The 22,062-nt window shown below is 38.0% G+C and overlaps 1 protein-coding gene across 1 annotated transcript in view; it reads right to left on the bottom strand.

The window, feature by feature from the left end:
• Nucleotides 1-22,062, bottom strand: part of LOC125438089 (nebulin related anchoring protein) — a 72,761-nt gene that overhangs the window by 25,498 nt on the left and 25,201 nt on the right. The window contains 13 exon segments of the mRNA XM_048506268.1: nt 708-812; nt 2,205-2,303; nt 3,721-3,825; nt 4,340-4,651; nt 8,151-8,258; nt 8,728-8,832; nt 9,787-9,885; nt 11,900-12,004; nt 12,972-13,169; nt 13,740-13,841; nt 15,398-15,505; nt 16,082-16,186; nt 18,107-18,205. Of these exon segments, the coding sequence (XP_048362225.1) occupies nt 708-812; nt 2,205-2,303; nt 3,721-3,825; nt 4,340-4,651; nt 8,151-8,258; nt 8,728-8,832; nt 9,787-9,885; nt 11,900-12,004; nt 12,972-13,169; nt 13,740-13,841; nt 15,398-15,505; nt 16,082-16,186; nt 18,107-18,205 (1,650 nt within the window).

The raw sequence follows: 22,062 nt of genomic DNA, 5'->3' as shown, positions 1-22,062 counted from the left end.
AAGGAAATCTTATATTTAACCTGTTTGCCCAAGTGTAAAAACCAGAATGCAGTCCATATATTTCCACTGTTCCGCCATAAAAAGATCCATAGTACTAAATGAAGAAATGTGGTAACTGATGGCACTAGTTTATGCATTCAGAGGAAAGGCTCTTGCATGGCATCCTACAGTCCTAATAGGGCATGAAGACCAGTAACACAACCTTTGTTCCTATAACTGAAAATAAAGGAAAGGACAGAAGCACACAGACCTAGAATCACTGCTACATGTGGTTCAGATTAAGCAAATCAAAAAGATAAGTACCAAGATACCATACTGATAAAAATCTAAACTATTTGCAGCTCTTGTAAGTTTATAGAATTTTCAGAGCCAGCATGAAGTCGTTGGTATGGTATAGAACTAGGACCTGGAAAAGCCAGGTTCACATCCCCACTCATGCAATGGAAACTCTTTGAATGACCTTGGGCAAGTCATACACTCTCAGCCCTGAGCTTGGCTAGTATTTGGACCGCTGAAAAACACCAGGGTCATGATGCAAAGGCAGAAAATGGGAAACCACTTCTGAACATCTGTTGCCTTAAAAACCCTATGGTGTCACCATGTAAATAGAACAGAATAGAATATGTCAGCTGTGACCTGACAGCAAAAAAAAAAGTCCTTGAAAGTAGTAAGATCTGTGTAAGATCTGTATACTGGACAAGTCTTACCTCACTGATATTTACACTGTTCTGTTTAGCTTGAAGGATCTCAGGTAGATCTACTGTTTGGGTATAATGATGTTTTATGTTCTCTCCATGCTCCTTGTATAATCTCTAAAAAACACAAAAGAATTCCACATAAAATCTTTGCTGTACATTGGTACATTGGTCTGTTTAGATTCAATGTCATATAAAAAAGGAAATAGCATTACTATAGGAACAATATCAAGGTTCAAGCACAGAATAGTTAACCTGAGTGTCTGATATATGGAAAAAGACAATGAATTTACAAACGTTTATTTCTCCCACACCTCATTGTTTATATCAAAACACACCCTGTAATTCTGGGTAGTTCAGCATGAATTCAAAGTTTAATCTGAGCACAGACATATTTAAAAATCAAGAATTCCAAGCACATGCTATCTCAGCTTTTAAACATTCATTATTTTAACTGTCAGGTGAGACTTTAAACTGTGACTAAGGAAATGCGGTGCATAGTCCTATTAGGAGACCAGAGGTCATATGTAACACGAACTCTTGTCCAAAGTGCAACCACATAAAGGATATAGATTTAAAAGTAACTTGTGCAGAATCTGCTACAGAAAAAAAATTCCTTGGAATTTGAAATTGTAGGGTGTGCAGAGCTAAAATAGTAGGACCTAATCTGTAGTCATATCTCAAAAATAGCTCACACATGGAGAGACAACACTAACACTACCGTGTTTCCCCGAAAATAAGACAGTGTCTTATATTAATTTTTGCTCCCAAATATGCACTATGTTTTATTTTCAGGGGATGTCTTATTTTTTCCGCTCCACAGCTGCATGCTCTGGTGTTCTGTTCGACGGGCATGCTTCCAAACAAAAACTTTGCTACGTCTTACTTTCAGGGCATGCCTTATATTTAGCACTTCAGCAAAACCTGTACTATGTCTTACTTTCAGGGGATGTCTTATTTTCGGGGAAACAGGATATATAATACACAACCCAAACAACTTAATAACTCTCTTCAACCTTGTGAATGTGCATGATCACACATAAATAATCCCTGAGTATCTATACATATGGGACTGTAGAGATTTTCATGACAAAAGTGGCATAAGCAATGTTGGAGATGCCCATATAGAGGTCACTTGGTGAATTCACTATGTTTGTGAATCCTACTCTCACCCTGGGAATAACAGTTAATAAAATATTTCTATTTCCATCAGGTATCTGAAAAAGCTCACTGATGAAAGAGAAGGTATTTAATAAACAAAGCATAGGACTAAAAATCATTTATATCAGACATTCTATGTATGGGATTCCTGTTAGGATCAATGGAAAATAGCAGGTTTCCACTCTAACTTAAAGTAGCCCTTGTGTGATTCACCTGAACAGAACACAAGTCTGTTGGTTCCAGGGAATGATACCAGCAACAGGGAGTGAGAGAAAGCCGGTGCTTCAATCAGGTCTTTCAAAGAGGATACCACTCTTATAATCATAATATATATACATTATAACTTACATCCACAGCCTGGTTATAACTAATTCTAGCCTGGATCATCTCAGGAGTGTCTTTAATACTGGTAAACTTCAAAGCATATGGATGCTGACGGTACTTCTTCTGTTGAGCAGAAAAAGATCAAAGCTGTGAATTTTGTGCTGCTCTTTCATGCTATTTGAAAGAAAAAATCATAGGTTGCTTGAGATTAGAGTGAATTTGTGAACATAATAATTATTCCCTTTTCCTCAGCTTTATATTTTAGGTATTTTCAGATTAATATTTGTTTCCATATAACAATAACCTTCATCGACTGGCAGGGAAAAAATTCACCAAAATGTAAGAAAAATATTTTAGAATGCTGTTATGCCTGTTAATATAAACAAAGCTCCTGACTGAAAACTCTTGCAAATGGGCTCAAATACAAAAAAGAATGTGCATCAACATATTCTTGAAGAAATTAAAGAATTCAACTAAGAAATAATAACAGAAGTGCTTGCATTTTATGCTTGGTATTTAAAAAAAATTCCTTTCAACTTCTGAACATAGCAGAAATTAACAGATTTCAGACAGATTTTGTGTATAAATTCCTGGGACTGTCAGAGATTTTTTAAACAGATTTTGACATATGTAATCTTTTGGAAGATGAAGCATATACCTACACAACAAAACTTATTTCTTTTATCTTATAACCTTTCGCCATATGATAAGGACATGGTGAAAACGTAGCCCTGCATAATCCATAGTGTAATCATAATCCAACCAAGAGGATGCTTACTTTATTCCACTTCTGTTGAAAAAATAATTGGGCTAGCTCTGTGTACTGGAGTACATACACAGAAAACACTAATATTAACTGTGGCTGCATTCCTCATCACTAATAATTTCTATTGGTGATTCTTAATAAAATGTGAACTCTTGAACAGTTGCATCAGAAATGGAAGAATTATACAGAGGAAGAACTGCATTTCCCAGGAGCAAAACACTATAGTTCAAGTGATGGAAAGATTTAATGACCTGGTTATAAAAAAAGTGCTCACTATGGGAAGGTACATGTACCATGTTTACACAAGAAACTAAAGCTGGAGATAGAAAAAAAAAGGATGGAGGCATTGTTTCCTGAGGTAGGACAGATATGATAGTGAGGTACAACGTGTCATCAGTGAGCCTCAATATTGCTTTTGGTTTGAGAGGGAGAATAAGAGAGAAAGCTTGTAGGTTTTTAGTGCCATAAAGACACCTTATTTTGTTGTTCTTTTGATCCACTTCATGAAAAAGTGGACTAGTGGGTAACGATAGGGCATTGCTTGGTTGTCATTATTATTCATAATATCATTTGTCACCTACTTTGTTTTTGCAAAAGCTATAAGGACTCCCACTGTTTTGTGTTTGGTATCTGGCTTCCCTCTAATTACCAGTCCTATTCCTGATTTTGAAAGCTTTCATGTGGGATGCCTTTTTCTTTCCCCCTGGTGCAGTGCTTTCATTTCCTTGGGCACTTTACATTATGGTTTTCATGAGTGCTGTCATGAAATCTCACCTCACTAATGAGTTCTCCTGCCTTCTTAGCCTGCTTCACATTTAATGACCCAGTGGTGATCCATCCAACTCCTTTCATCCAGTTCAAATCTGCTCTGTATCGGTACTAACAAAAGGAAAAAGAAAATGCCCCATTGTTGCTGCTCACACATTAAAAGTGCCACCTAAAGAATTCACACATCAGAACACCAGCAGAGCCAAATTAGTGCCTGCTTTTGTTTCATCCATTTCTGAACAATTGTGGGCAGCAAAGGGAGGGGAGTTAAAGAAAAAAAGATGGCAATATTGCTAGCTGCAAACATTTCTTCTTAAGAAAAAATCCTTTTAAAATGTTTATTTACCCTCTCATTATAGGTTGCTAAATATTTTCTGCATAAACAAATACTGAAGAGATGAATACTAACAACCCTGCAGGAATGTTACAGAAGATTTTTCAGCACTGTAATGGCAGACTAGGAAATTAAAAGGAAGGAAGTGAATATGGATTTACAAGTGACTCATGAGCCACTTTTCACATTTCTGGGGTAATATCTACAAAGACAAACTCTTCCAGATTCTAAAAGAATGTTTATCGTTGCCTGAAGTGGTTGCACACAAAGTATACAGTGGTCAACACTTACATCACTCTGCAAGCCATAGGCCCACTTTGCCCATTCTACTTTCATGTCAGTAGGCAAGGCTGTATAACAATGAAGGGTTGTCTTGTAGCCCCTCCCAGTGGCTAGATCCTGAGCTTTCTTGGCATGGACAAGATTGATCATATCCATGGACACATGATATTGGGTCTTTATGTCCTCAAATGCCTTTTTATACTCCAGATCACTTTGCACCTTCGACATACGGAGCATGTGAGACATCTGTGAATCTTTGCTCACATCTTTCACCCCAATCAACTTCCCTCTAGACTTCTCATAATTCTCCTTATATTTTACCTGTGAAGAAACAAAGTGAAAAAAGAGGCTAAGGTGAACAATCAGTCTGCAGCATGTAGTGGCCTGCTTCCCCTGGTAAAACTACTATCATGTATCATATATTGAATTATTTGCCCATAGAACATGAAGCTCAGAGCAAATAACATGGATCAAATCCTACAGACATCAATTTGTGCTTAAAATAAACATGCACGTAGACTTTTGTGTGGTTTTCATGTTTTCAGTTGGCCTCATGTAACTTGAAACTGTGCTATATAGGTTTATTTTATGCGTTCAACAGTACAATCCAAAGAACTGAATCCACTGAATCCATTGAAGTCAGTGGACTTAAAATGGTGAAACGATGCTTAAGATTGAACTGCAAGTGTTTGAATGTTTTCCTGTTATCTTGATCAAGCCACTTATTCACTTAACCAAAAGGATATGACACACCCTTGATATCGTTTCCTTTATATTTTGTGCCCTGCTCCATTCAGCCTGAGTTAGAAACAAGGCTGGTCCTACCAGACCTTGTAAGGTGAGCAGATGTCTCTGGCATCTAGATCTAGATAACAATAGATCTAGATAACAGATCAGATCTAGATAATAATAAAGAATGTCCAGCATTTTTCAACTGTTTTATTTTTGTCTCATACATTTCTACATGGGTTGAAAAAAATTACCGTATATATATCAGGTGTATTTTAAAAAATATTTTAGGGTTTTTACTTTGTTGGCTGCCAGGGGGCACAATATTTAGGCTAGCGGCACCAAAATTTCAGGATATCATCAGGTGACACTCCTGATGATACCAGCCAAGTTTGGTAAAGTTTGGTTTAAGGGGTCCAAAGGTATGGACCCCCAAAGAGCATGCCCCTATCCCCCATTGTTTCCAATGGGAGCTAATAGTAGATGGAGCTACATTTTAAGGGTCCATAACTTTGGACCCCTTGAACCAAACTTCACTAAACCTAGGTGGTATCATCAGGATAATCTCTTGCTGATACCAGCCAGGTTTGGTGATGTTTGGTTCAGGGGGTCCAAAGTTATGGATCCCCAAAATGTGTGCTCCCATCCCCCATTGTTTCCAATGGAAACTAATAGTAGATGGGGCTACCCTTTTGAGGGTCCATAACTTTGGACCCCTGAACCAAATTTCAGCAAACCTGGGTGGTATCATCAGGAGGGTCTCCTAAAGATACTCTAAAATGTTGGTACTGCTAACATAAACATTCCTCCCCTGACAGGTTGTGTGAATGTCCCTTCTAAAATGATACCTGCCATGTGCAATTTTAAAAATACGTACACTAAAAATAATGAACTATTCTTTTAAAAAGCAGGGTAGTTTTGAGTCACAGTGAACAGGCATGTTCATTCCAGTTTTTATTGTAAGATCCATTGTTTAAAACCCTTCCTTACAAAAAAGCTATGGTTTCTGTTTTTAAAGTTATTGTTGATACCATATTGTTCTTGTTGACCCTCTTTTCCACTTACAGAGCTAGTTTACTGTTTTTCTTTGAAATATATATTCAAAAACCCACTGATGCCTCAATTAATGTAATTTTATTAGTATCTATTTTTATTTTTGAAATTTACCAGTAGCTGCTGCATTTCCCACCCTCGACTTATACGCGAGTCAATAAGTTTTCCCAATTTTTTGTGATAAAATTAGGTGCCTTGACTTATATGTGGGTCGACTTATACACGAGTATATACGGTAAGCTGTGGCTGGAAACACATAATTTGAAAGGTCAAATCATACTTGAAAGGTCAAATCAATTTCACTTTTCGTCTTTGCTGAATAGTGAAAATTCAGTTCATCCTGGTATCAGCCTAAGAGAGTTTTTATGAGGTTACACTGAACTCAACAGCTTCACTGTATTCTTGAATTGTCTTCTACAATATGTTTCTGTAGTCAATATTTTTATAGCATTCTGTATTTTAAAGATTAGCAGTATCAAAAATTTGATAACATGGAAAACTAATTGCAACATTATATAAATAAATAAGATTTACTTGTTTTATATTTATGCCTTGTTTTGCCATAAATTTCTCAAAGAGGCTTAAATAAAAAGGAAAATAGTTAAAATATGAAGCCAGGAGCAAATAACCACTTTTCAGGGGTGTAGAACATAAAATGCTCTCCTAGAGAAAAAGTATACTGTAATTATTATATGCCCTGACCTGTTTTGGCCTTGCTACTCTGATCTCATTAGGTCAGGGAAGCTAAGTAGAATCAACTATGTTAATACCTGGATGGGAGATCACCAAGTCCAGAGTTGCTATGCAGAAGCAGGCAATGGCAAAGAATCACTGTTCATCTCTTGCCATGAAAGCAAAACAGAGTTGCAACAAATTCTCTGTGACTTGACAGCACTTTCCATTTCCAATTATTATACAGTTTGGCCGTCCAATCAATAGGCGGTGCTGTTCCATTTCTTAACCCCCCAGTTAAGGTTTAGTGTCTTGCTTTGTCTTGTTCTATCCCAGGGGTAGGGAACCTGCGGCTCGAGAGTCGCATGCGGCTCTTCTGCCCTTGCACTGCGGCTCCACGAGCCGAGCCGCTGGCCCCATCCTTGCCCGCCCTGGAGGGCGCACCAACTGCCCGCGGCTGGCTGGGCTGTGCCACGGACTTCCCCTCTCGCCTGCCCCGTTGGAGCGGGGCGGGTGCTTTCCCGGCAGCCGGCAAGGCCGAGCCGCTGGCCCCATCCTTGCCCGCCTTGCAGGCAGCAGGGTGGACACATCCACGCGCTTCTCAGAATGAGCGGAGTAAAGGGTAAAAAACCCCAATATATACAGTGTTATCTTTATTTTAAATGTCAAAAATTATTTGCGGCTCCAAGTGTTTTCTTTTCCCGTGGAAAACGGGTCCAAATGGCTCTTTGAGTGTTAAAGGTTCCCTACCCCTGTTCTATCCTGATAACTGTCTGGAAGTTCTGATCTAGTCTAGATGCCTGCACTGTCCGGATTACTTGCAAGTTGTTGACAAATGGGTTTTCCGGGTCTTCCACTATGGGAGGAGACATGCTAGCAACTCCCACTTCCCACTACTGCTCTGTCAGCTGTAGGGAGAAAAATGAATTTAAAAATTGCTGTCAGTGCAACATCACTTTGAGGGAAAACCTGGAAATGACATCACACTACTTGAGAAATTACCAGAAACTCCATAGTTTCATGATAGAATTTCCAGTGATTCCTAGGCAGGTGCAACATCACTTCCAGTTTTGACCCAGAAGTGACCTCATGGTGTTGCACTGATGGTGTTTCCCATATTCCCATCTCCCTCCAAGTGACAGCAATGGGCTGGAAACCCTATATAATAAAGCTTGTGTGTCAAATATTACAACTAGTAGTAGAATATTCAAAATGGCAGAAGGCCTAATGTCTAAGAATAAATGTACCGGCCACTCAGATGTGTCTAGGACCAATGAATACCTTATTAACTCTGAGCTTTTGGTTTCTGTAAATGAATGGACTGAGCAAAAGAAAGTACAATTACTCAGTCTTCCTAAATACTCACATCACTTGCCAGATCTCTCTTTGCTTTAGCTGTCAGAAATGGTATTGCATCAAGATGAAGTTCAAATCCTTTCTCCTTCTGGTGTTCCCAACTACATTTGTAGAGTTTCTAAAAAGATGTCAAAATTATAATTACTTTTCATCACTATCATGTACCATTGGCTTCATCTTAGCACCTAAACTATACAAATTGAATCAGATTCCCTCAGTTCTATGAACTATAAAGAATGTATTGTAGTCCTTATTTCACATTGCCTACTGTTCACATTTAGGAATTTCTTATTCAAAATAACAATGTTAACGAAGTGAAAGAATTATACAACATAGAGGGTCCTCAGGTTAGGCCAAAGGGACCGTCCCATTGTACCATGAAACAAAGATAAGAGAAATAATCGTTTGAAGGTACTGCCATGCTATAACTCATTTAATAGTTATTCTCTCTTCCTGCAGAACCCTGGAAACTGTAGTTCTCTAATAGTGGGTTAAGATTATCTCACAGAAGTTTCAGCTTTTTTATGAATGTTCAATTCTCAGTAGCTGGGGGGAGGAGAGGGGAAAGAGGTAAAATTCATTCTTACCTGACTAATATTTGCTGCATTTATTTTGGCCTGTATGAAGAGTGGCTCATCTTTACTGATGGTGTAATTATGAAGAAAATTCTCTTTTGCTGATCTGTATGCAATCTGCTCATAGAAAACAATAGAAGATCAAAAAGTATCAACTGAAGCCACACTTTTTTTTTGAAGCAAAAAACACATAAGGTTTTCAATTATGGCTATTAATCAGTGATTGAGACATTTTCTAGATACTGTGCTAGGCTGACTGTAGACAACAAAGCAACCTAAAATGCATGGATAAAAACTCTTATGAAGAACCTGGCCAATCTTCAAGATGGCATTCTCACCAGCTAACAAGATCACTTTAACTATGAATATCTTGGGTTAGATTTCTTCCACTAACAGCTGCACCTTTCCCCTGCACAACAGGCTCTTCCACTAGGGGAAAGGAACTATTATTAACGAGACAAATCCATATGATCAAACCCCTTGGGAACACTGAAAATGGTTGTAGCCACTTTAGCTTCTGCTACCTTCACCAAAATTAGGTAAAAGACCAGGCACTGTTTCCCTGCTAATGAAAGCAAGACAAAGGTCAAAACCGAAGTGACACAGGGGTTTTAAAGAAACATTTTTCCCCCTAAGTACTGTCAAATCAACTGAAAAGGTTTTACAGTAAAACAATGTAGAGAGAGCCTAATTCAGGTACCATATAAGATAATTTTAATGACAGGCAGAACAGCCGCACTAAGGAAAGAACAACTACAGAGGTCGGTGCAAATGTTCTAAAGGATCCAATTTATTCTTTTTCTCTCTAGTTTTGTACATGGCCTTTATCACCACAGTTTCTGAAACCTGGTCAGCACGTATCTGGATACCTTTGGGTTTAAAGGTTTTCTACCTGTAGAAGTAAAGGGAGTTCAAACAAAATCTTAGAAGTATACCTCAAACCTGTGTAAAGCAATGGCAAATTTTCATGGCTGGATCCTATTGCTTTTTCAGTGGTGGTGCCTGTCCCCAAGAATTACCAGTTTTAATGATAAAGAATTGGTGTGGAGAGAAGGTAAAGCAGGGACTCACATCACTCTGCAGTTCCTGGCTTTTCTTCGCATGTTTGATCTGGGAACTGTCTGCCACACTTGTGAACTTTAGAGCATCAGCCTTCTGTCTGTACTTTTTCTAATTAAAATATATGAAAAATGGGTGGAACAGAAATCATTACAGCATTACTAAAAGGTTAAAGATTAAAAATTATACGTTCCACTTATTGCCATGTAATGTAAGCTTCCAAGTTGGAAATGAAGACAAAAATCACTCAGAGGAAATGGGAACCCTGTGCAGGTTTCCATCATTCTATACATAATTTTCTAACAGTGTGATTTAACATTGAAATAGACCAATTTGTAATGAACGTGAACCAATGACTTCAGGCCATCTTAGATGCCAGTTTTCTCTACTTTGAATCTAAAAAAGCATGTAAAGGGAGCAAACCCAGAAAAGGCCATATTCATAACTTTTAATATAGAAATTTGCAGGTGAGATTCTAATTTGTGTGAATGGAAGATAATTTTCCAGATACATGTCCCACGGTGCAATATTCCTACAAACTCAAGGATACATCCATTGATTTCAATAATCTCTGAAGGGTGTACTTAGGACTAAACTGTTAAGATTATATCCATATTAAGAAATAGGAATAGTTTGGCCTCTGCTTTCCTAAGTTCTCAAAATGCAACAAAGTCCTGAGAAGTTCAAAAGACGTTCAAAATCGGTCGTGTTTTACAACAGTTAGAGCCTAGCATAATATCTTGATTTTTTTCCTGTACATAGCTATATAGCCTTTTCTTAAGTTTCTTAAGTTTGTCGCTGTCAAAAGAACCATAATAAAACAGCCTGTTCACATGATCAGGTATACTTAACTTGGTACTTTTATGCCTCAATCCAGGGGGTATGTGAAACAGCTTCTGGAAGTGGTAGAGAGCCTCACCAGCATCTTTGCCCCCTCCACTGGTGTAAGGGGCACGTCTGCCAGTGGAGAAAGTGCAGACACCAACCCCTGGACATATTGCAAAACTCAGAAATGGGTGCCACTGCATGGGTAGACTGGCATTCAAGTGGGTGCCAGAGAGGATAACCTGGGTCATTCCCAAGAGTGGACCCAACTTTAGTTGGTTTCGACCCAGGCTTCAGTGCCTGGAATACTAAAGCCCCTTATACTAGTAAAGCAGATATATGAATAGTGGTGTAGGGAGGGGGTGCATGTTGCACTGGGCGTGCCCCCTGCTCCCCTTAGCCCACTCTGGGGGCACTCCAATTCAGCTACGTCTCTGCCCACCACTATCAGGATTAGTACATTTTCAACAGCAGTGTGTGAAAGAAATGCAACTGAAAATACAAGAGATAAGAAATCCAAAACAACAAGGGGAAAAGAAGTGTGGAATGATTTTACAGAAGGTAAGCTATAATAAACTGTGTATGCAGAAAAGGCCATAATCCTGATGCAGTTCAGAAATAAATAATCATATCATCTGAAAATCACTGGATTCACTGCTTCTGACAGTGAATATTTATACAGCAAACTTCAGCAGTAGATGTCATTTGACTTCTTTGCAAGATATTAGATCTGAGCATTGTTGCTCTTCACTGTCTCTGTTTCACAGTATCAGTGGTGTCAGATGTCAGGAATCTACTACATCAGACTGCACTCTCACTGGTAACTTGAAATAAACTTAACTAACTACCCTTTCTTCTTTTCTTGCCATGATTTTTTTAATAAATCCCTTACATTTTCTTCTAATTTCTAGCTTCTTAAGGTAGGTTTGCACAACCAACAGCACAACAGACAGGTGTGGCAGTCTAATGGGACCCTGATAAACAGACAGGTGTGGGACCCTGATAAACAGACAGGTGTTCCTTCTTAGAGCAGAGGGACTGACAAATATCTAGCATGCCAGTGACTCATGATGGGTTGGATTCAGCCAGCTTTTTCATTCATTCAACTAATACAACTGCCCCCATATCACATGGCCATGCAGGTCCTATCATCCTCAGCACATCCTTTTTGGTAGGCAAAAGGCAACACTTCCTCTCCCTTTTACCAGAGGAAAAGCTAATTGGAGCCAACTCAATTTTTTCCAAAATATGTCAACCTTTTCCTTTCGTTTCATCAAAACAGTAAAATAATGAAACTTACCTCACTAACAAGTTCTCCAGCTTTCTTTGCTTGTTCTATATTAAGACTCCCATCTGTTATCAACCCAACTCCTTTCATCCATGTCAGGTCTGTCCTGTACTGAAGCTTAAGGAAAAAAGGAAAATAATTTTTGTTACATAAGTTGAGAGGTTTATTTTATTTATCATATTTATATACCGCCCTCCCCCAAAAGCTCAGGGCGGTGTTATATTCTGCATGCCTGTACAAAGTGCTGTCAAGTCAAAGCTGACTTATGGTGACTTTTCAAGGTTTTCACAAGTGATTAAGCAGAGGTAGTTGGTCATTGTCTCCTGCAACGTCTTCTTTAGCGGTTTCTCACCCAAGTATTGGCCCTGCTTTGTTTTCGAGATTGTATGAGATCAGGTTATTCTAGACCAGGGGTAGGGAACCTGCGGCTCTCCAGATGTTCAGGAACTACAATTCCCATCAGCCCCTACCAGCATGGCCAATTGGCCATGCTGACAGAGGCTGATGGGAATTGCAGTTCCTGAATATCTGGAGAGCCGCAGGTTCCCTACCCCTGTTCTAGACCATTCTACACCCCTCTCAGTAAATTTTACAATACCAGCTTAAATATACCAACTTATATTTTCTCTTCCAATCTGGGCTGCCTGATCTGATTAGGTTATCCCTATTGCTGAATAACTCGGACACTGTTCTTTGTGAAGAGGTCGCCAATTTCATTATGGAGATAGTTGAGAGTTTCCAGTAGCATGTATCTGTTATGGTCCTTGTGGGGCCTTTTGCTTTTATTACCTATCTATGTATTTGCTTCTGATTATGCCAATAAAGGCTTATGTATGTATACCGGTATATGAATTTCCCAACCCACGTAACAAGCATACTAGTTACAATCCCTTCAGTGGTGTACATGATTCTCTACCAAAATATTGCTATCAGACCATTTTGCCATGCCAATTCTTAAATGTATATCAAATTCAGTTTGATTTTGAGTGGTCGGCACGTGGTCTGTGGATAGAATTGCAAACTAGCACCTGTATCATGATAAAAGAGTTAAGATACACAGAATAATACGCATCTTGGTGCCTACCTCACTCTGTAGCCCATATGCCTTTTTGGCCCACTGTGTCTTTAAGTCTTCTGGAACCACAGTGTATTCATGGAGTTTCTTTCTATAATCAAGCTCACTAGCCAGAGCTTGGGCCCTTTTGGCATGCTCCAAATTTATCATGTCCATTGGCAAGTGAAAATGTGTTTTATTCTTCTCAAAGTCCTTTTTATATGCAACCTAGGTTATAGCAGAATTTGACATTAATATTTTATAAAAGAGTGCAGAAGAACAACAGCATTATATCAATTTAATGTTAACAAATCAAATCATTGTATGCCCAGCAGTTAGGTGAAGCCAACATTCTTTCTGCTTTCTATATCTTTGTGTTGTCTGACCTGAAAGACTATTGCAATCAATTCTACCTATACTGTGAATGTTTCAATAATCTAGAAAGAATTACAATTTTGTAGTTTAAGTTTACATGCATTCACTATTTATAGTCATTATTTATGTAGCACATAAAATGCTTTTCTCCCAGAACAAATATATATTAAGGGTGAATGTGTGACAAATAAATTTTAAATAATAAAAAAAGCAAATGAATAAAGCTTTGAATATATTTTTTCTTGGATCTGAGGCCTAGTGCTCTTTAAATTGTGTATAAAATCTCCTTAACTTCTATCCTGTCCTATCTTTCCACTGTTCACATAACTTCACTCTATATTCATTGTAATTTAGAAGATAATAATTTAAAATAATAATAATAACTTGGAAGATATGAATTAATAATAATAAGAAATTATTTACCTCACTACTCATCTTGGCAACCTGCAAAGAGTGCAAAAGTCGGGAATCTTTGTTTGCCATTGCTTTACCCTTTGTTTTCTCATATTCTTCTTTATATTTAATCTTTAAAGATAAAATATTTGAGTATGTCAACTTTAACATCTTGTATTTATTAAAAAAACAGACTTCACAATGAGAGTATATATTATAATTGTCAGACAAACAAAGGCTTGTCCAAACAGACAGCTGGTCTTAAAAAGTAGTTTTTTATTGCAATAGCAGAGACAATCAAATAAACATGTGTGTCTCAAAGACTTTATACATTTTTCTCTACCATCTAGAAAGCTGAGACTAATACTGATTGGTTGCTCAATAAATGGCAAAATAGTTTGGTCTAAATTGGTCTAATTGGTCTAAATTGGTTTGGTCTAAATTGGTCTAATTGGTCTAAATAGTCAAAGAACACAGACCCTATTCAAAGATAGTACTTATCTATTCTGGCTTGATAAACACCAGGTGTCTGTTGCGTATGCTTGCAACAGCAGCATTTTTCAGCTGCCAGTCCAGGCCTCTGACCGTGGCTTCTCCACCTTACAATTTAAAGTAGACATTGCTATCTGTTTGTCTATTCCAAAACAGACAGCACCATTTGTTCCACATCATCATGCCGGCTAGTGCATTCAATTTCAGCTGAACTCACCACATACAGTTGTCAATGAGGAAAAAATGGAAACAAAAAACCTACATATACTATTCTAAGCCCCTTGATAGAAAGGTGAATAAAATGTTATAGTTTTAATGTTCTTTATGTTAACTAGACATTACATTTTTTCATTAGTTTAACCAAGGATGATTAATTTCAGAAATGTAATGGTGGCTCTTTCAGGGCTTTCATCTATGGGGCACAACTTTCTTCCCTTTCCTTACACTCAAAAGTCCAAATTCCCCTGAAATGTTCCTCCTGCCCCAGGAGGGATATTTTGAAGATCATTTTAAGCTGCTGCAGAAAGGAAGAATGGCAAACTGAATCACTCTGTACAATCCATTCCACAAAATATTTTTGAACTAATTTTTTCTCTTTAATGCTCTGCTTCAAGAACCAGATCTACCTATGACTTGGTAGAGGCATATAAAAACCAATATTTAATTGAGGTTTGGGGTTTGGAGTCCATATTTCACTTTCATTTTGAACTATAGCAATCATGGGGCACTCACTTAAAAATAATTATTAAATAAATCACATCAGAAAATACTATATTCTTCTGAGAACTGCAGGCAAACAAAAATTAATGTGGTATTAGCATAATGTGCGACAGCTATGCCCAGAAAATGTCATTATGAAATAAAACTGAAACAATATAAATTACAGAAATGGATGCTTTGAAAATATTGTGAAAGACACAAAGACAAACGTTCTCCGGCCAATTAAGATGTGGCTTATTTTAATTAACATACTGAATTTTCAATTTTTATTCTATTCTTACATAAAAGAAACTCAATGATTATTAGTTAGAAATAGTAAATACTGTACCATTTCTCCTACAGTTCATCAGAGTATGAGAAAGATTAATTTAAAATGAAGCCTAAAACTTTAAACATCAAATCAACATGCTTTCATTTCCTGCAGTTAATACTAATTTCTCTGAGGAATAAGTTCTAAAACTTAGGATATAACCTACATCACTTGCAAGATCTCGTGATGCCTTGGCAGCCAGCAAGGACATGGAATCCAATGTCATTTCAAAGCCCTGGCCTTTGCTTTTCTCCCAGCCTTCTTTGTACTTAATCTGGTTTAAAAAAATACATTGGAAAATCATTGCCTTGACTAGAGAGAAGCAAGAAAAATGTACTTTACTTATGATCAGCAAATGTAATATATATGATTAAAAAGTGAATAGGTGTGTCATTGCATTTAAGACATAGATTAGATGCTTCTTTCATTATAAATGGTAGAATGAAAAATTAATATAACTGGGAGTCCCAGATCCTTACAACCACAGGTAGACAAAGATTTCACGCCTTTCCAAATCTACACCTTGCAATTCCAGAACAAGAAACATCACTGACTAAGGAGAATATGTCCACCTGTGGTGACTTGGCATACAATCCATCTCATAAAATGAAAACATGCAAATGTCCATTAGAAATGATATATTTCAAATGTAATTCTGGTGCCAAATATGTTTCCTATAGCTGGTGTAAATGAAAACCCAATGAAATCTTTGGCATACTTTGAAAAGTCACCTAACTCACTTAAAATGGAAATACCTAATACCTTCTGCAGAACCACCACATATCATGTTTATTATTAGTCATATCTTGCTATAATACACAAATATATATTTGTAAATAATTTTCCTTACCTCACTATATAATTCTGCATTGGCTTTAGCTTTGACTAACTGTGGTACATCCTGAGTCAGAGTATAATGTGTTTTAGTCTTCTCATACTGAGCTCGGTAGTTCAGCTGCAACAAGATATTCAATTTGTCTGAATTACATTGAACTATAAGCACTGTAATCAAAAACAATTTGTAAAACAAAGACAATTTGAAAAGAAACAATGTGATTATAACCATTCTCCAGATCTTCATAGGAAATGCCTGATCAATAAAATGGGGGTTTTTTCAGCCTAAATTTAAAATTATAACTGTGCTGCTGATTCTGATTCCCCATTTGAGGATATAAGAGCATTTTATCCTTTAATATGAATCTCTGTAATCAATAATCTCTGTAATCAAGGATCATAAAATTATTATTGCCATAAAATATGAAATATATTTGAAAAATAATGCAAACTGCAGATTGTTCATCTATAACAGCTTATAAAATATAAAATAACTTTATTCTATAAAATAGCGCACTTACATCTGTAACTACTTGTTTATGACATTAGTGGCAACTGGCACTCAAGCACAGATAATTCTTCTCTAGATAGGCCCTTGCATAAAGAAATTAGGGTTAGTTTTCACTAAAGTGGTAAACCCATACATGGGCTGTAGATATGGGCTTCTATGATGTAACACTCTTCAAGGAAAAAAAAACAGATGCTGGATGGAAGACTTTCTCCTTGAGATGCCTTTTGTACAAGGAGAGTGTCAAATGAGCCTCCATCTGAAGTCTCAAGCCAAGACATGTACAACTTTATGACCTTAGTGAGAACAACGTCCTAGCGCCAACTCACATTGGTCGTAACACTTGTAGTTTTGTGTGTGAAGTGTTATTAAGTGATAACTGACTTATGGTGACACCAGTAAGGGGCTTTCAAGGCAAGTGATTAAACAGAGGTGGTTTGCCGCTGCCTTCCTCTGCAAAGTTTTCCTTGAAGGTATCTCTTCCAAGTACTAACCCTATTTAGCTTCCAAGATTTGATCAGATTAGGCTAAATCATGCTGCCTTCTTATTTATAATGACTGGCAATTGAAAGTTACTTCATTGTTCATCAATAATAATCAGTTACAACAAGTCAAACTCCTGATCATTCTTTGAAACACTGAATTTGCACCATTTGATTTGAACTGTAGCCTATTTTTTTTTACTTTTTAAACTCTGTTGTCATTTTGCCAAAAAAAGTTCCATTGTTCAACATGACCAGAATATATGGCCTTGGCCACTTGATGTGTCAGTCAATTCTTTCGTAAGAGGAAACCATTGGTCTAAACTATTGTATAATCAGATTTTGCTTGCTACCCACGTAGATTGATTCCAACCAGACATGAAAATCTTGTAATGCTATTTGAAGGGTCAAGCTTCAAATTCTCATCTTAATAGTGCTAAGGAGAAATTATGCACGCCACCAGAGTTTCTGATCTTGTGCATGGAAAAAAACGAACTGCAGTCAAGCAGGCAGACATTAATAAGGCCCCTTCCGCACACGCAAAATAATGCGTTTTCAAACCACTTTCACAACTGTTTGCAAGTGGATTTTGCCGTTCCGCACAGCTTCAAAGAGCACTGAAAGCAGTTTGAAAGTGCATTATTCTGCATGTGCGGAATGAGCCTAAGAAAGAAACTTAAATAGTAATGTTCAAATTATCTGAATTCTGCTATAGAACTTGTTATCATTTCACCTACTTTTGACCATGATGGCTTATGGGAAAATCAGAAGACAAATCAGGTCAGTTTAGTGAAAAGGCTGGAACTGAAATTCTTTCCACAAAGTGCTGTAACAATTATTATAGCATGCTTTTACAATTATTATGGCGTATAAATTAATGTGAAATTAGAAAAGTGATACCAGCTCTGGTTTCTGACAAGGAAATTCTTCTGGAAAACGAATATAAACTCCTTATATTTACAACTGTTAGCCATGTGTAATAAGTGAAAATACCTATGTTATAGTTCTAATGTGTTCATGTAACAATCAAACAATGGGCAGAATGACTTACATCACTAAGCTGCTGTGCATTGATTTTTGCTTGAATGATCTGAGGTGTGGAGGAAATAGAGCTGTACTTCAACTTATTTATATTTTGCCTATAGTTTACCTAAATAAAAATAAAAATGTATGCATCACAATAGGATCAGGTTAAACAATTTTCCAAGCTTGAAGACACAGTTGTTATTAAGCTAGAGAAATACATAGACATTTAGACTATCCACAACTGTAAATAAAAATCAAAACCAAACAGCTTTTTTACAACGATGCAATTTCAATAATCATTTACACAAAATCGGTACCCTTATTTTTCTGTCTCTTTCAGTTACACTAAGCAAAGCTAAATAACGGAAAGTGAAAAAAATGTTTGGCGAGAAGAATGAAAATGATCACTCCACTATAGCAATATTAAATTATAGTTTTCAATTGTAAGAAACATAGGAAAATCCATTAAATGGGACAAGTTATATATGCAGTAGAAAACTGTAATAAGACAATGTTATTTCAACTCAGCAAGCTCAATAATTTGCTAATACATTGATGTACTGAAAACAATACCAAACTATACAAAGTGGTTTATTAAATCCCCAAATTATGCAAGATAAACCTCATGGTGAGGTTTCCCTTTAAGCCTATTGCTCCCCAAAACCTCTATGTCACTCAGCAGGATACAATTATTATCCTCAGCGGGCTTCTATTAATATTCACTCTGGTTAATTACCTCCTTGCTAAACTGCACATTGTTCACTACTTAGAAGTAGTTAGCTAAGAAGGTTATTGTTTTGAGGGAAAGCAGCTAGAGCAACTAAATCTAAAACTAAGGAATTCATTTTAATACAATTCCTTTCTCCTAAAAATGTATAACAATAAGAAAGATTATCAATGTAACCAAAACAGTTCATTATTTGTGTCTGTCTTATGGCTAGTTGTCTCTTCATGAGATGATCTTTTATGATCTGTGATTCTAGGATGATACAACACTCAGGTTTAACTGATAAGCTCCCAACTCTGACACTGTATGAACAGACATTATGGCAACCCGAAATAAGGTCTTCATCCTTAACCACTTCATAAGAAGTGCCTGAAGAATTGGGAAATGAAGATATACTTCCAGTGTGGTGAGTAAGTCCTCCAGTTGGTGTCAGACTCTCGAACATGGAAATAACAGAGACTGTAGGAAAGTCCAAAAGCAGTTTAGAGAGCTCAGATCCAGGACTTATATCTTTTAATCCCCCGCCTTTTGCCCCACACCAAATGTCCATTACAGTTTCTACTACAAAGCTACAAAGGACCTGGGAACCTTTCACACGTCTTTGAAGATGGGCTGGCGCCAGGAGATTGCTAGGAAGGGAAGAGGGAAACAGGAAAACAATTGCAAATCACACACAGCAAAATATCAAGATACTGACAGACATGGTCCTGACAGTTGGATGGTCTCTGTAATGGATCACAGAGATTCCATCTGGAATTTTCTCACTTTGATGCATTTGTTCAAGAACTTTAGATCCAGTATGGCTTTCCACTTCTTTTTTGTATGGTGAAGAACACAGAGTAGATACCTTGGAATTATTTGTTCTCTGGAACCGACTGCACAGCCTTTATGTCAAGTAGGTGTTGTCCTTGTCCTCTGAAGCTTTTCTGGATTTTTTGAGAGTTGGGAATGGAAGCAATCGGTGTCAAGGGAAATGAAAATTCCAGTGAATATCCTTTTGTAACAATTTCTAAGGCCCATTAGTTCTTCTGGTCCCTTTCCCAAACATCCAGAAAATGGGATACTCTGCCCCCCACTGGAATCCCTGCATAGTCAGATTTTGGAGTTGCTGTTGGAGGGGGTATACTTGTTGCCCTTCTCTCCCTTGTGTTGGAAGCCCCTGTTGTTGGGGTATCATCAAAAAACTGGTTGGTCTGTTGACAATCTTGTCTTCTAGAATCTCTGGAATATCTGGGTAGCATTTTGTGGCTATGAAGGGAGAAATTCCAGGAGGAAGGTCTCTTCTCAAATCTGCTGGTGTAGTTAAGCATAGTCTTCTTTTTGTCTCAGGACTCCACAAGCACCTTGTCCAAGGCTGCTCTGAAAAGGGTATTGCCCTGAAAAGGGTAAGATTGCCATATAAGTCTTTGGGGGCAGGTTCACTTGCCAAGACCTCAGCCACAGATTTCTGCATACAACAGTGGAGCATGCCATGCTCGCAAAGAGAAAACTAAGGCATTGAGTGTGGCATCAACTGCAAAAGAAGCAACTTTGAGAATGCAATTAGAACCTTCAATAAGGCATCTGTTGGAATCAGGGATTAGCTGAAGTAATTTACGTGTCCAGACAATGGCTACCCTGGACACTGTAGAAGTAGTAGAGAGTGCTTTGACTGCCATAGCCATGGCATCATGTGCCATCTTCAAAACAAACTAGAGTCTTTTGTCAAGTGAGTCCTCTGACTGTAGGGCGGATACTGAGGTATCTGCTAATGGTGTCTTAAGCAGTCTGTTTGCAAACTCAGGCACGACATACATCTTTTTTTTTTCAAAAAGTGGGAAATGCTTGTTGGCTGCAGGCTTAGTCCATTCCTTTTTACGTTAGTTCTCAAAAAATATAGGAAATGGGAAAGAAATTCAAAACCCTCAAAAATTGGGAAGAATTTATAATTCCTTTTTAATCTGCCTGTAATTTGAGGTTGGGAAGAGGAGGGTTCTTGTCTTGAGGCTCTTCCTTGCAAGTATAAGATGGCAAAGGTCTTGATCAGTAGATCCTGGGGGTCTTCTAGTTTTTAAAAAATCTGAGATACTGTTCTGGAAGTTCAACTTCCCCTTCTCCCTGCCCTTGCCTTTGCTAAGGTCAGATTCAGTGTCAGGTGGCAGTTCAGTTCTGAGGCGTTTATCTCTGTCCAGACATTTGGATGTCTTCCCCCTGTGGGTTTCAGGCTCCTGTGGGTGCCCCCCTGGGGGATTAGTAGGAGAAGGAGAGAAGGGGAGGAGCAGGGGCAGGGGCAGGGAAAGAAATACACTCTCCAGGACAGAAAGCCACCATCTGTTCCCTGAATGTCTGCTTGATAAAGTCCCACAGATCTTCTGAGTATCATTACCAGGGCTGGTTACTCATAAGTAGACATTCATCCGGCATTCCTCTGGTCTCCTTGGGAGTAGGAGCATGACTGCAAGATCTTCTGGCATTAGATGGCGCCCATGCTCCTGGTCTAAAATGGTACCCATTGCTGCAGTAGAAGGCAAAATGTGGGAGATATGCAGCACTTCTGTTTGGCATGATTTTGCTGCCTCACTTGCCTTTGGGATCACACCACTGCTGCTTGCTGGTTGAATGGTTTAGCGGTTACTTGCCAGGGAAAGCTCCTTGCTTGCTCATCTCTTCTAAAGGTAGCAGACCATGAGGAGGCTCTTTTGGCTGCTACCACAGCTCCATGTCTTACAATTTTTCTCCTCAAGACCTTACAGGGCCAGAATTCAAGCCTGTTTGAAGTTGTTTTGGTCAGCAAGAAGAAGATGTGGAGATAGGAGCACAAGAAGATATTCGGTAAAGATATAGGTAGGGGTAGGAGTAGGAGATAGGTAGGAGATAGGTAGGGGTAGGAGATAAATGAATAGAAGGTAGGGGTAGGTAGGGGTAGGTAGGGGTAGGAGATAAATGAATAGAAGGTAGGGGTAGGAGATAAATGAATAGAAAAGAAGTGAAGAGATAAGACAAGTAGTATAAAGGTAGAGCCTAGCTCTGCCCCTGATCTCCTATTTAAGGCAGGAAAAAAACTGAAGAGGTGACTCCAATAGGAAGATCAAGAAAAAAATGTCCTGCCTCCATATTGGAAAGGTTGGGAATCACCCGCTTTCAAGATGTCTTCCTGCCTCAGTGAAGAATAGACTTTATAACCTATTCATTATGCTTAGTCTAGCAGCTATGGTGACAATTTATGTTTACTGGAAATGCACCAGTTTTAAGAGCATATCTATGCCACAGACATA

Source organism: Sphaerodactylus townsendi, linkage group LG08, assembly GCF_021028975.2.
Source record: "Sphaerodactylus townsendi isolate TG3544 linkage group LG08, MPM_Stown_v2.3, whole genome shotgun sequence".
Lineage (NCBI taxonomy): Eukaryota > Metazoa > Chordata > Lepidosauria > Squamata > Sphaerodactylidae > Sphaerodactylus > Sphaerodactylus townsendi.
This window is presented reverse-complemented; position numbering and strand designations above follow the sequence as displayed.